Source organism: Macaca fascicularis, chromosome X (assembly GCF_037993035.2).
Source record: "Macaca fascicularis isolate 582-1 chromosome X, T2T-MFA8v1.1".
Classification (NCBI taxonomy): domain Eukaryota; kingdom Metazoa; phylum Chordata; class Mammalia; order Primates; family Cercopithecidae; genus Macaca; species Macaca fascicularis.
This window is the reverse complement of record NC_088395.1, coordinates 50,657,955-50,672,909: the sequence shown is the minus strand read 5'-3', so window position 1 is coordinate 50,672,909 and position 14,955 is coordinate 50,657,955. Positions and strand designations below refer to the sequence as shown.

Sequence of the window (14,955 nt, the reverse complement as noted above, 5' to 3'; positions counted from 1 at the left end):
AGATCCTGGAATGTTGCAAATAAGAGATTCTGAGTGCTGAAAGGGACTAAATTGGACCTCTGGCTGCCTCTCTTTCCTCCATCCCCGACCCCGCTGGAAGGACCACACAGAAATAGCAAAGAGAGAAGAGCCACTCCAAAGAAGGAAATTCCATAACCTTCATTGACTGACCACTCGGTCTAATATTTACCTATTTTGCCTGGCAGGAAGTTCTTCCTCCTTGCTAATATCAGTCCCTCTCATTGCAATATCAGTTTCTTTTCCTTTGCTCTGCTTTCAATCAAAATTGAGAACAGCTGGTCCTTCCCTCTAAATTTTTTTATGTGCTTAGAAGTCATATTAAACCATTCTTCCTGGGTCCAGGTTTAACCATCCTTGGAGCTCCTTTATCCTTCCTGCATGTATCTGACTTGCCAACCATTTAATCATTTTGCCATAGGAAAGCAGCTTAGGCAGCCTGGGCGAACAGTGCAGCAAAGCCTAAAGCTTTATGGCTTGTGCTAATGGGCGTGCTAAATGTTTAGTAGAGACTATTTTTGAGCACACAATTGTGAACACTTTAAAGTGGACTGTACATGGAACCCATTTCCTCTCCTGGCTCCCCCAACAGGGCCTCCCCTTAGCAGCTGAAATGAGTTAGTGGCAATCAGCGCAAAGTAGGAATCCTGTGGTTTCTGCCCTTCCCTCCTGCTGCTTCTATGGCAGCTAGTCTCTTAAAATGAGCATTCTCTCTAGAATAGCCAGTAAATGTGACATTGGAATCAGTTGGACAAAGGGTCCAGGAGTCACTTTAGCTAAATAGCGGGAGGTGCTAGTGCTGAAGCACCACTGGAGGTTTTAGGAGAGGTTGAGGGGACAGGGTTGAACAGCGATTGATGAAAGAGTTTGGACCCAGAATATTTGCTATCCACAGAATGGTTCTACCTCAGAGTTGTACATGCCTTTTTTGCAAGTTTGTAGAGGACGTTTCTGGCCTTTGTTCACTTGGCCTTTGTCCACTGTCTCAACTATGTGAAAGTGATGCCAGAAATCTGTGGCAGAATCCCAGCTTCAGGGCCAGTTGGGTTCCTAAAAGAGAGGAGGGTAACTTGCCATGCATGGGATTCTTCTGTCAGGCAGGCTATCTGCCTTTGATGGGATATGTTCTTCGATTACTCAAGTGATTTGGGAGGGCTGCTGCCTTAAGTTGGCCTGCAGGGTGGGGCTAGGGCCCATGTTAGGGTGAACTGGATATATCTGATGGCACTGCAGAGAAAAAGGAATATTGTCCTGTTCTCCTGACTGTTGGCTTCTCTGTTTTAATCAAACCTTAAAAGCTGTTCTCTTTATAAACACCAGCCAGGCAGTTTGTCTCGGCAAAGCTACAGGAGCACTTAATATACGCAGCCATAAAGAAGAAGGAAGAGAAAGAGAGAAAAAAAAACCCTTTGGCATTTGTATGAGAGTGTCATTGAAGGCTTCATCACAGATCCACTCAGGAGTTAGAAACTGAAATTGTCTTGGGGTGGGGGTGGGGAGAGCAGTTTGATTGAAGCATTAGCTGCCTTGGCCCTGAGCCAAGGCAAATTGCCAGAGAACCATTAAACTCTGTGTAATTCCATATAACTCACAGCAGCCACAGGTAATCTGAATCAGACCTGACAAAACTTCACTATCACTTATTGTCCATTAGCACTGAATGCACGCTACAGATATTAAACTTTTTAAAGCCATATCATGGTGGTCATATTTTCTAAATCCCAATCAGAAAACCTGGCTTGACAAAGGATTTATTTTCTAACTTGTGAATTTCTTTATATGAAAAGCCTCACAAAAGGTATAATGACTAACTCACAGAGGTATAAAATACTAAACCCACTGAACAAATGGTATTTAAGGAAGGAACTATAGTCGCATGAAATTGGGTCAGGGCAAACTCTCGTTTGGACATTGATGAGGGTTCCCCCCACCCCACACATACTTTCTAGGGGTCTGAGGGCACTGGTTAACGAAGCACTAAATCAAATTAGAATCTGGTTTATGCCCATCATCTGGATTTGCTCTTAAATTTTTCAGGGATGGTGAACTGAAAGAGCCTGTTGTAATGTCCGTACACATGAAGGTGGAGTCGATGTTACTTTGAATTCCCAGATGCTGGGAGTAGTTAAATATCCCACTGTTCATGGTCTGTTTGTGAGGGCTTGTGTGTGTTTTAAATTAACTTCCTAAGGCAGAGAATGTTAAAAACTGAGGAGAATCATATCTGTATACAAGTTATTATTGCCATACACCTCAGTTTCCTTAAAGGCTCCATTCCTTCCACTAAATTGAGAGTCTAACATTCACCTTGGGGCACCTTGTGACAAATAGGATATTTAGCGCAAAGGATAATTATTCTGGAATATTCTGAGCCAATAATAATAATGTCTTTTACAAAGTTTATAGTGTCTCTTTAGCAAGAACTCTTTGTATTGCTAGTTAACGATCATGAATAGCAATATACCCATGAAAACAAAAAGGTTTTGTCACAACCTTGCAGAAGAAAGTATCTTAAACCTAATAGATGCTCTATCCTGGGCAATCATATAATATCCCTGAACCTCAGTTATATGTAAAACAAAGTTAAAATATTGTTACTTCTCCAGAACCAGTCAAATGAATAAGGTGATATCTTGAGATCCCTTTTAATTCTAATTTCAACAAATATTTATTGAGCAACTACAATGTGTTCAACACAGACATATATTTTCCTAGGTGACAGTGACAGAGCTGTATAAAGTCGTTGACTATCTCCCACACTATAATGTATCTTGACATCCAGTAAACATACACAGAAATAAATGAGATCATGAAAGATGGTGGTAAATTCTATGAAGACAATAAAACAGGTAATGTGATAGAGAGTGATGAGATGTGGGTAGAGAAGACAAGGAACATTCTTTATGTGGGTGGTCAGGAAAGGCCTCTCTGAGGAGGCAAGATCTGAGCTGACACCTCAATGATAAAAGGAGCTATGTAGGATCTAGAAGAAGAATGTTCTCAACAGATAGAACAGTAAGTACGAAGATCTTGAGATAGGGATGGGCTTGACCTCTCTAAAGAACAGAAAGTTTGGTATGACGTGTGTGTGTGTGTGTGTGTGAGTGTGTGTAGAGGATAAGAGGTTATGGGAAATAAGGTCAAAAAGGCATGCATGGCCAGATCATGTAGAGCTTCTGATCTGTTACTATTTACATTGTAAAAATCATTCTTTGGTCTGTCTGATTTAATTAATGAATGTTCATACCAGATGTTAATGACACAAGGGCTTGAAGTTTGCCCATAGGAAACCCAAGGAGAGGGTCTGGGTGTGGGATAGGGGGGCAGAAGGGGAAGATGAAGTAGAGAAGGCGAGCTCAAATGCCTGGTTGGCGGGGCAGGGAGAGGTGGGAGTGGAAAAGAGAATGTGTAGGGAGGGTTGGAAAAAGTTTGAGGGAGGAAGAAAAGCACCAGAGTGACCTTGGCTGTGAGGAATACCCTCAGTGCCAAGGTTGTGGAGTCTGCTATCAGAAGGGGTCAACCTTTATAGGAGAAGGGGCAGGAATGTACTCTTGTTTAAAGTTAGAAAAGTGACAATGAGCAGGAACTGAAGCTAAAAATCTGGTCCTCTCTTTTTATCCAGCCTTAACTTAAAGAGCAGGTCTGATAGCAGAGAGAATGGCGTTCACATTGCTTGCCGTATTGATTTTCCAGGTCTTGAACTCAAATGCCTGTCACTTCCTCCTTCATTTTCTTCTCAACCTAATCCTGTCACTGCAAAAGGAAATAATCTCTGATGCAAGAGTCCCTTCCCGCCACTAACACATAAGCAACTGAGTGCATTTTTTTCTCTTTTTTTTCCAGTTGTGAAAACTCAGTTTTGTTTTATGTTATTTGGCACATTTTGTTGAGCAGGAAAGAGATGGTGTGTCATTTCTCAGTCATGATGTGAACAGGACAGTAGCTTGGAACAGACTGTGTGATGGCTGACTTATTCCCAGATTTGCAGCACTATGTGAAAGCAGCAGCAAGTGTGCTGATTTAATATAAAGTGGGATCTATCCTAGGCTCAGTAAAGGATGTTATTATTATTGCTTTTGCAACATACATGTATGCCTTGGTAGGTTATTTATTTGGGAGCTGTTTGCTTTGGTAGCAGTTATTCACAAGGATAAGAGGAAGTTAAATTTCTTTTCTCCTCTTTCACCTCCCACTTGTCAGAGGTCTAAGTGGAGACCAGAGATTAAAATTACTGCCAAGGAAAGGGGGCCTGGGCAGGGTCAAACAATGTTCTGGGAGTGGCATGCAGGTGCCCACCTCTGGGAAATAGAAAGCAAACCTCCTCTCCCTTCGTCCACATCTGCTGGAGGGTATACAGGCTCCTAGTAAGCTGGACAAGTGGTTTCCAGGCAGGCCTAGTAGTTTCCAGAGGCAGCCTTTTGTCCCTACCCTGAAGGGTGTTTAGTCCCTGGGTCCTTTTCCAGTCAGAAATGACTAATATTGGGTATGTGTACTCTTTAGAAACTGTCTTTGGCTTTTTGCATAATGGATTATAAATAAATGGCTTCAGGGAACCAGCAATGAGTTATTGAGTGAACTTGGCTTTGGGATGGTTCAGATTCCAGATAGTTAATCACATCCTCTTGGGCTGGAAGACTGTATCTAACTCATTCACATTCAGTAGGCAAGTTGAAAAGGCATTTTTGATCAACTTGAAAATAGTTTTCACATCAACAATGACTTGATACTGAAGAAATAAAGATTATATTAATCCAAGTAGAATTATTCCCATCACTCACTAGCAATCTGGTGGAATTTAACACACCTCTTGTTTTAATTTGGGCATTTCTTACAAGTATTAATGCATAATTTGAAAATGACAATTAATTGATATGTCATCTTTACAGTGTTTTTATATTAGGCAGTAGGTAAAAGACCATTGGTCTTTCCAGCTTCCTAAGGCTCGCTAGATTTGTACACAGTGCTCTCTTAATGCTGGAGGACATTATGGACTTTCTGGTTTGTCCTAGACTGTTTTAATGCTATACAAGGGAAAACTCTGTTGCTGACAACTGCTTCTGGAAGTCCGGAGCAAATTCGCTTGCACTCTACCATATTCTTTCCTCCAGTTTGTTCCACCCTGGTTCTCTCTGAACTCTCTCCACCACATCAGCTTTGCAAGGTTCTCTGATCATTTGTATCACTGAAAGTCGTATCTTATTAGACAGTCAAGAAACATAGGCAATCTAACAAAGAGACTGAATTAGTTCATTCTCACATTGCTATAAACATACTACCTGAGACTGGGTAATTTATAAACAAAAAAGGTTTAATTGACTCACAGTTCCACATGGCTGGCTCGGGAGGCCTCAGGAAACTTACAATCATGGCAGAAGGTGAAGTGGAAGCAAGGCACGTCTTACATGGCATCAGGTGAGAGAGAGAGAGAGAGAGAGAGAGAGAGAGAGAGAGAGAGAGAGAGAAGTGCCACACTTAAAACCATCAGCTCTCATGAGAATTCCCTCACTATCACAAGAACAGCACTGGGGAAACCACCCCCATAATCTAATCACCTCCCACCAGGTCACTCCCTCCACATGTGGGGATTACAATTCAATATGAGATTTGGGTGGGAACACAGAGCCTAACCATATCAGGGACAGTAATGGTGCCTGAGGAAAGGCTAGTTGCCTGTGTGGCAATGGCCTGATGAAGTTCAGCTTCTAGGAGTAGGTGTCATGAACTCTGGGGACCATAAGAAAAAAACATGTCTGAGATTGACAAAAGGAGTAGCAGTAGATGGCTCCAACATTGGATGAGGAATTGATTCTATTTTTGTAATATGTCAAGACAAAAATTGGCTAGAGATTAAAAATGGAATCAAATCATTAAGACTTTTCACCTTTACCTGTCAACTGGTAAAATAGTGTTGGTCTTTATTTTCATTTTTTACTGAAATCCTCTACCTTCTAAGAGGTAGGGAGGATGAATACTATCTCAAAGCAGACAGGAACAATGGGCAGATTCATAGATTATAGCCCTATTGTGAAGGCTAACGTTTTTAAGAGAAATGTTTTGCCTTGATTAAAACTGTGAGTATGTGAAAATGATGCTGGAGTCTTGGTGCCTACCTCAGAAATATAAGCTGAATAGTCTGGAGGACTTTATTCTTTTAATTCTTTCTTAAATTAAGGAATAATTTACATATAGTAAAATGTACAAATCTTAATGAATGTTTAGTTATGTATATTCCCATATGATCTGGAGCCACATAAATATGTAGAACATTTCTAGCACCCCCCAAAAATTATGCTCATGTGCCTTTACAATCAGTAGTACAGAGTTAACCATTTTTTCAAATTATCACCTCTCTTCTTTACCTTCGTATAAAATGAAGTCATACAGTATGTATTGTTTTTGTCTGATCTCTTTCATGCAACATAATCTTTTTGACATTCATTTTATTACATTTTTTTTAATTGTTGTATAGCATGTCATTTTTTGTATGTTTTGAAGGACATTTGGGTTGTTCCTACTTTCTGTCTATTATTAATAAAGCTGCTGTGAACAATCAAATCTTTTTATGGGCACGTGCACTTATTTCTCTTGGGGGTCTCTAGGTATGGAATTGCTGGATCTGAGAGTAGGCATACAGATTTCCAAAATGGTTTACATTTTTATACTCCTGCCAGCAATGTAGAGAGATCAAATTGCTATACATTCTCACCAATACTTAAGTCTTTTTAATTTTAGCCATTCTGGTGGATATGTAGTGACCTTTTACTATAATTTTAAATCACATTTCCCTAATGAAGAATTATATTGAGCACCTTTTCAGATGCTTATTGGGTATTTGGCTATCTTTTGTAGTGAAGTGCTTGTTCAAGCCTTGCCAACTGTTAACTGGCTATTTGCCTTTTTCTTATTGATTTGTAGTTCTTTTAATATTCTGGATATAAGTTATTTGTCAGATAATATGTATTATGAATATTTTCCCAGTCTGTGGCTTGTCTTTTCCCTTTTTTAGTGCTAAAGTTTTTTTTTATTTTGATGAACTCCAATGTATCACTCTTTCCTTTATGATTACTACCTTTTGTATCCTGCTCAAAAAATCTTTGCCCACCTCAAGGTCACAAAGATATGCCCCATGTTTTTCTCTAAAAGCCTTATGATTTTAGTCCTCTCATTAGGTCTGTAATCCAGCTAACATTTTTAGTAAAAATGTACATCAGTAAAAATGTTTTGAGTATGTGTCTCCAGTATACACAATTTTATTTACGGATGATCTAATTTATTACCACCAATATTATATATTAATAAAGCTTGATTTTTGAATTTTTTAGATATATAAACAGAAGTTCCAGTGGATCATCTTGTACACAGCCTGGGATATATGTACCCCACTCTGAACACTATTGTTCTATACCACCAAAGACTAACATTTGTGACAAACACTGATAGCATTAATGTCAGAAGAACACTTCAGTGTAAACAAATGGCTAGAGTTGACAGAGCCCCAGTGAGCATATCTGCCAGCAATGTAAGAAACCCTCAGTTTACTCTTGTGCTGTCATGTTTGTCTCCGCTTACCGGGCTTATAGAGACAGCAGGACGATCTGACTTGGTAGGAGCAAAGACAAATTTGCCTTTGGTTGCTGACACAGGGGACAGTGCTCTTGAGTCTTCTTCCCCTGTCCTCATCACCAAATTCCTAGAGCTGAGCTTGGCACTGGGCTGAGTTTTTGGCAAAGGTGCTTAGAATTTGACTGGAGCTAATCCCCAGGGAAATTTAATGATTTGGAGCTTAGACGGCCTTTGTTGTGAGGATTAGTAAACTAGATGGTGATTAAGCAGCTGGGGAGGAAGAAGCTGTCTGTTGGGCTAGGTCATGCTGTGGGGCACAGCATAGTTCCGTTGACTCAAGGTCAGGGGAGCCCTTGGGCCTGATTCACAGAACTTTACACTCTGGGGCAGCTCCTTGTAGGATTTGGGCATCTGCTTATTAGCTGGTAGAGGTAAAGAATGGCTTCTCCCTTGGTGTCCACCTCTTCCCTCTGTCCACATATAGGGATTACTCCTTTGAATCAGGGCTACTTACAGCTTTTTAATTGGTTATTGTTTTCCAATTCTCATTGAAGAGAAAAGTTTTTGTTGTCTGTTTTGCCTTTTGGAAAACTGGTGTAAAGTATGGAAGATGAAATTAGGAACAGAGTTTCTTGTTTTTCTAATCTAGACTGCTTCAGAAATTTGAGAGCAGTTTTTAAGGGAAGAAGTTGCTGAGAGAGACAAGTTAGGTGTTGAAAGCCATGGCAAGAAGACTGCCGAGGTTTGAAAGCCTGTATCTCCCATGTCCAGGGAACGCTGATTAATTTCTCCTAGCATGATCAGATTCTAAGAGATACCAACAAGGAAAAAGAGGGTAGATTAGAAACAGACAGCCCCCAACCTGTGGTTTGCTTAAGATTTCAAACTAAGTTTCAGAATGAGCAAGGACTTTATTCATTCTTTGATATTCCTACTTCTTAATAGTTAAACTTCCCAAAGCCAGCTTAACCCTAGCTCTGTATTTTCTATTCTTTCTCAGAAAGGGCCAAATTCATGAACGGATGCCTAGAGTGTTACTAAAAACTTGAAAATCTTTCTAAGATGCTAAAAAGGTATTCAGAGGGTATATTATTTCTTTAAACAACTGGATTACAGTATTCTGAGTGGACCTTTTCTATTTGCAAAACGAAACAAAAAAACAAAAACAAAAAACAAACACTTCAATTTAAACAATTATGTTGTTTGTCTTCTTTAGACGATAAACAAGCTGGTGGAGGTAGCAGTATGGGCTGGTAATTTGGCCAGAAGCTCTTGGACCAAGAGCTGACCAAGAAAGTTTCAGTTGATGCTCATTTTTTCCAATAAATTTCCTGTAGCAGGCAGAGGTATTCACAATGTCATTGATTTTTAATGCTGCTCTTACACTAACATAATAGGTGTTCAGTACCCATCAGTTATTGTTGCAGATGGTGTTTCTCCTTTGAATGCATTTTTAAATTATAAACCTGATTTAATACTTCTTTTCTTCCCTTTTTCATCTCCTAAATTTATTCAAAAGACCCAAGCAAGTATCTCTTAGCATGATTAAATAAAAGCTACTAGGAAGCCAGCAAGTGCTGTTAAGTCAATTGTTCTTTGCCTTTACTCACAAGGGGCCAACTTGTCACTTTGTTGACAGCTATCAGAGCACTTCATGCTTCATTGAAGACCCATCAAAAATTTCCAAATTGCTAGCTCATTAGCACAAAATAGGGTTTCAGGAATCTCTCTCAGTGTCCTGACTGGGCCTTATTAAGTGTTCCAACCTTGGTGGACCACTCTGAAACAGTGGATAAAGACCAGGGGAATTGAGAGATGGATGTTAATTAGTCAATTTTGAAGGAGTGAAACATGGGTGAAGGCAGAGTACAATGGGACAAAAAGCTGAGATTATCTGTGTCAGCAGAAGGATAATGCATGACTTTGCTAACTGTTCACAGGTCACTGAATGTCAGAACTGAAAAGGCCCAGAGCTGTCAGAGCCCCAAGAGATCATCTAGTCAGGCCCTCTTACACATTTTACCAGTAGGAGAAGAGAGGCTGCAAGAAGGGAAAGGGACTTGTCCAAAGTCAATCAGCTTTTCCTAGCTTTCCAGGCACCACCTGGCTTTTGGTTATATGACCTCTATGTAATCAATTTTCAATTACTTGGGCCACTCACTGCTAGCCCAGCAATCACTTGGGTAATCCAAAATGACACATAAGTTAACCATCGTTTACACTGAGCTTTGTGATGTGTGTTTATACCGACATTCCAATGCATCTGGGTCTAATCTGAGGATTCACAACACTTCAACTGAAACAAGAAAGCCACCCTGAAGGTCTGATTCAGGAAGAGCTGGAAAGCTGACAGCCTTACTGAATGGATAGCATCATATATTGTTATACAGTCCCTCAAACAGGGTATGTTAATTTCAACAAGTTTGTTGATTCACACCTTTCCAGGGCCCCAGCCAGAGTTAGGAGGAGGGTGGTGGGAAGGGGAAAGCAAAACCTTTTGTAGAAGAATATACATATCATCTTTTCCCCCTCCATCCCCCTTCTCCCTTCCTCTCATTCATCTTCCCTTCCTTCCTTTCCTTTTTTTATTGATAGAAACATGAACATCTGCTTTGTCTTCCATATAAACAAATATGTGGCTGAGACATTGACCTGTAGAACTGGCTGTAAGGAGGCCAAACAATAAATAGAAGACATACTAGATCTCAGAAATCTAGAGGTAGCGTGGGGAGGAGAAAGGCCAGTGAGCAGTAATTTAAAAAGGACCAAAAAGTCTGGAAGAGTATGGAATCCATTGCACAGCTCAGAAAATACCCTGGGTCTGGAAAAGGGCTAGTCTGGGATATAGTTGAAGGGATCTTCAACCAAATGGAGTCTTACTTCCTGATCTGGACCCTTCTGAACTCTTAGATTATGCTGGCGACCCAAAATTTGCTAGGTATTTGTCTGAGCATCTTCAGACTTATACTAATTTAGGATTATTTCACTTAACATATCTCCTAAGGAGGAGGATGCTGGTGACTGAGAAGGGGCATGGAACAGAAAAAAGGGGCATGAACAGTTGGCCTGATGCTGTAGTCCAAGAAACAGTCTGTGCAAGGACTCAGAAAGTGGCAGCTGAAGGAGCAGTAAGGAATGCCAAATGCCTGAGCTTTTGCTACAGCAATAATTAAGCATTTTAGTTTAAAAGGTTTCTCCCTTTTATCTTTTGTCCTAGAATAAACAGAGATCTTGCTGCTGTAACAGTGTTTAATTAACCAAAGATGGTACTTAATATCAATACATATTGAGGGGAAGACTTGCTATGGGTAACAGTAATATGGATAATTAAGTTGTATGAATTAAAAACAATGGGTAGAGTGAATTAAGACTAATGTACATCAACAGGGAAAATCTATTAGCATTCATTAGTTAGACTTCTGTTTGTGGTTCTTTGTTAGCCTCGGGAAACCCTTTCAAATGGCTGATCCCTGTTGAAAGTTCTGCCTGGTGCTAAGGGCCTTCTATGGATGCCAAAGGAATGAGTCATTCAAATAGAACTTCTGAAATTCAAGTACAGCACTTTCCTTTTCTCTCTCTCTCTCTTTTTTCTTGGCGGCAGGCAGCAGTGACTGTGAAGTAATAATGATAATGACAATGGAAATAAGAGTATAATCCTGATTAATTTGCTGAGAGTTGTTCCCCATTTACCAATATTGGCTTGTTTGGTGTTGAATGTGGCCCGGGTACCAGAACAAAGGTATATATATTCAATGTCACTTGGCTAACCTATGATTTGTTAGACAAAGGTTAATTTTTTTTTAAAAAGTTGAGTTAGCAGCAATAAATATAATAACATTCTGTGATTTAACTCAGAAGTTCAATTTATTTGATGGAGTTTAAAAAATCCTGAACTTAAATTTTTCTCTGCACCCAGGAGGTCTCATCTGCGAAATTGCACGTGAGCTGGCCAACCTAAAGCTCAACAATATTATAACTTCCATGGTGTGGGGATAGATTGAGGGGACATTATAAAAGACTGAGAGAAAGATTGGAACAAGAGTAGAAGTGTAAAAATACCTCCAGTGAATACCAGCCCTTAATTGCCCCATTTAGAATCTTCCATCCCCTAAGGACTATACAATTTAATTATCCTTACATTCCCTTTCCCTGGAAACAAACAAAAACAACTCCTGATTACATCAGTGAGTTGGAGCCTTTTTTACCTGACCATCTCAGTTGATAAATAAGCTGTAGGCAGTAACCTGTCCCTGAGGCTAGAAATTAGGAACGTTGTTCATTTTTATATCTCTAGCATGTTGTCCTATGCATAATAGAAATGTGCTTAAATACTTAAAGAATGATTAATGGATGGATGAGATGACTCCTTTCATGGATTATCATGGATAGAATTTATGTTCCAATAGGTAGAACTCACCTTCATGGTAAAATGAATGTATAATATTAGCCATAAGCAAAGACCCCCAGGGACATTCTGCTTTGCTTTGCTTTGCTTTTGCCTGCCCCAGTGGCTATTATTTCTGCCTTTGCTTTCAATACCCCTCAGTCTGACAATCTTCTTCCCCAGATTGCCCTGGTTAATGGAAATTCTATAGGTCGTGTTGTAACAGTAAATACCCATATTTCCAGCTTTCTCTGAATGCTCACTGTGTGTCAGACACTAGAAGCACTGTGCTGGGCACATGTTGAAGAGACATAGATAAAGAAGCAGCTACATTGTACCTACCTGTATCTTTTGAATTTGCCATTCCACTCCCAGAATGTTGAGCTGGAAGCCATTTTCCTGGTCTTCAGAGTCAACCCCCTTGTTATAATAATCAGAGCTTATATTAATTGAGGACTTACTGTTCTTGGATATTTACTATACTAACAACCCTGTGAGGTAGCTAGTCTTGTTATCTACATGTCACATAGGAGGGAATTGAGACACAGAGATGTTAAGTAACTTCCTAAGGATCACACAGCTAGGAAGTAGCGGAGCCAGGATTCAAACTTAGTTTGTCAGACTTCAAAGCCTGCCCAAAGATAGGAAAGAGCTTGCCAAAGGTCATTTTGGTGGAGCCTAGCTCTTCTGGCTCTAATTTGCCTGCACGTTTTGGTAGGCTGTGCTGCTGCTTTAGCCACACACTAGGGTTCCTTCCAAGCATCAGTTTCTTGTTTAGAAGTGCTAGTCTTCCTAGTTGGACTGCTGATTCCTCCAGTCAGGGATTGCATTATTTCCATGTTGCCTCCTTCCTCAAAGGTTTGCTCAAGCTTTGCCTTCAGTAAATAATGACTTGTGATCAGCTCCTGAGCTATTCCAAGGAGCTGCCTGGAGCCATTCCCTAGTACTACTTGTGGCTCCAGGGGTGGAAGAAACAAGTAGAATTTTGGGGAGAAAGTCGCCTCACTGCCTGCTTTCTGTTTTGTTCTCTGCAACACAGATTGAAGATGGAGGCAAGGCAGCTTTGTCCCAGAAGATGAGGACTGGTGATGAGCTGGTGAATATCAATGGCACTCCATTATATGGCTCCCGCCAAGAGGCCCTCATTCTCATCAAAGGCTCCTTCCGGATTCTCAAGCTGATTGTCAGGAGGTAAGGTACAGGGAGAGTCTCTGTAAGAAGCAGAGGCCACTGAAACTTGGTTGGTAATAAAGCTCAATAGAGTCATGTCTCTATCAATATTATAAAGGAAAGAGGTGTTTCACTTAAATAGAATTTTGCAGACAACTGAAGCAGAATAGCACAGGAGAAAGAGCCTTTGGTTCAAATCCTGGCACTGCCACATAGACACATAATCTTGGATAAATTTATTTGTCCTCTGCAAGACTGTTTCATTATTTGCTATAAAGAGGACTAAATTACTCATTATATACCAAAGGGCTATCTAATCCAGTGTTTTTCCATCTCCTTCTTTATAATACACTGTCATTCCTGAACCACATATCAATGGAGACTTAAAGAGCCCCTACTACAGCCATGGAGGCTGTAGCAAACTCTTAGAAACCCTTTCCTTGAGGATTGCACAGTCTAGCAGGGGAGAAAAGATACACATGTGACTAAGTAGCTATATATTTTTAAAGAAGGCAATAAAGGCTTGTGTGTGATTATCAAATGGAACGTTCAGACAGAAATTGCTATTAGAGAAAGAGATCACTGCAGAAGGGAATGATAGGGTAAGACTTCATAGAGGAAGTAGAATTTAAGCTAAAGGGTGAGTATAATTTGAAAAATAAAGCATCAGAAGAGGAAGGCATTGCAGGTAAGTGCAGTGGCATAAGCAGAAGGAAGGGAAGGACATATTTGGGCACAGTTATTCTGCTACCACCAAAAGCATCTACCTATTGGTGAACTTTCCACATGGCTTTTCTTTCATTTTGCTGCTGCGTCTTTGCTTTGTATTATTGGAGCTCAGCCTTCTCCCTTTCTATTGTGTGTTTTTTTTTTTCCTTTATCTTAAGTTTGCACCTTCCCACAATCTCACTTGTCCCTCTGGCTCCTGCCCCGTCTTTCTCCTTTTGTTCATACTCAGTCTCAAAGGAAGAGTCTATACTCACTGTCCCTACTTCTCCACCTGCCATTTAGCTTTCTACTCTCTGCAGCCAGAATTTGACCCTCAGAACTCCACTGAAACTACTCTGTCAAAAGCTACAAATTATCACCTAATTGTCAAAGTCAATGGGTTATTTTTAGTATTCATCATATATGGCATTTAACATTATAGCTCTAGATTTTGCCCCCTACCTTCCTTTATGAAACTCAATACCAAAAATCTCACACAACAACTCAATAGCAAAAAAACAAACAAACAAAAAAACCCCAAAATAATCCAGCTTAAAAAGTGGGCAAAGTATTGAATAGACATTTCTTAAAAGAAGACACAAAAGTGGCCAACAGGCATATGAAAAAATGCTCAACATCACTAATCTTCAGGGAAATGAAAATAAAAACCACAATGAGATATTATGTCACCCCAGTTAAAATGGTTTTTATAAAAACAAAACAAACAAATTAAAAAAAACCAGATTCTGGAAGGATGTGGGAAAATGGGGAATCCCGGTACACTGTTGGTAGGACTGTGAAATAGTACAGCCACCGTAGAACAGTATGGAGGTTTAGTAAAAAACTGAAAATAGAATTATCATATGACCTAGCAGTCCCCCTGCTGGGTACATATTCAAAAGAAAGGAAATCAGCATATAAAAGAGATATCTGCACCCCCATGTTTATTGCAGCACTATTCACAATAAACAAGACATGGAATCAACCTAATCCATCAGTAGATGAATGGATAAGGAAAATGGGGAATATATATATATAAAGGAATACTATCAGCCATAAAAAGAATGAAATCCTGTCATTTACAACAACACAGATGGAACTGGAGGTCATTA

General features: G+C 39.9%; 1 protein-coding gene across 3 annotated transcripts in view; it reads left to right on the top strand.

Annotated features, from left to right (window-relative positions):
- Positions 1-14,955, top strand: part of SHROOM4 (shroom family member 4) — a 247,744-nt gene that overhangs the window by 115,251 nt on the left and 117,538 nt on the right. For all 3 annotated transcript variants that reach the window (XR_006695454.3, XR_006695453.3, XM_045384065.2), the window contains exon 2: positions 13,005-13,156. Coding sequence is in view for 1 of the 3 variants with exons in the window: in XM_045384065.2 (XP_045240000.2) it covers positions 13,005-13,156 (152 nt within the window). In the remaining 2 variants the exon portion in view is untranslated. The remainder of the gene's footprint in view (positions 1-13,004; positions 13,157-14,955) is intronic.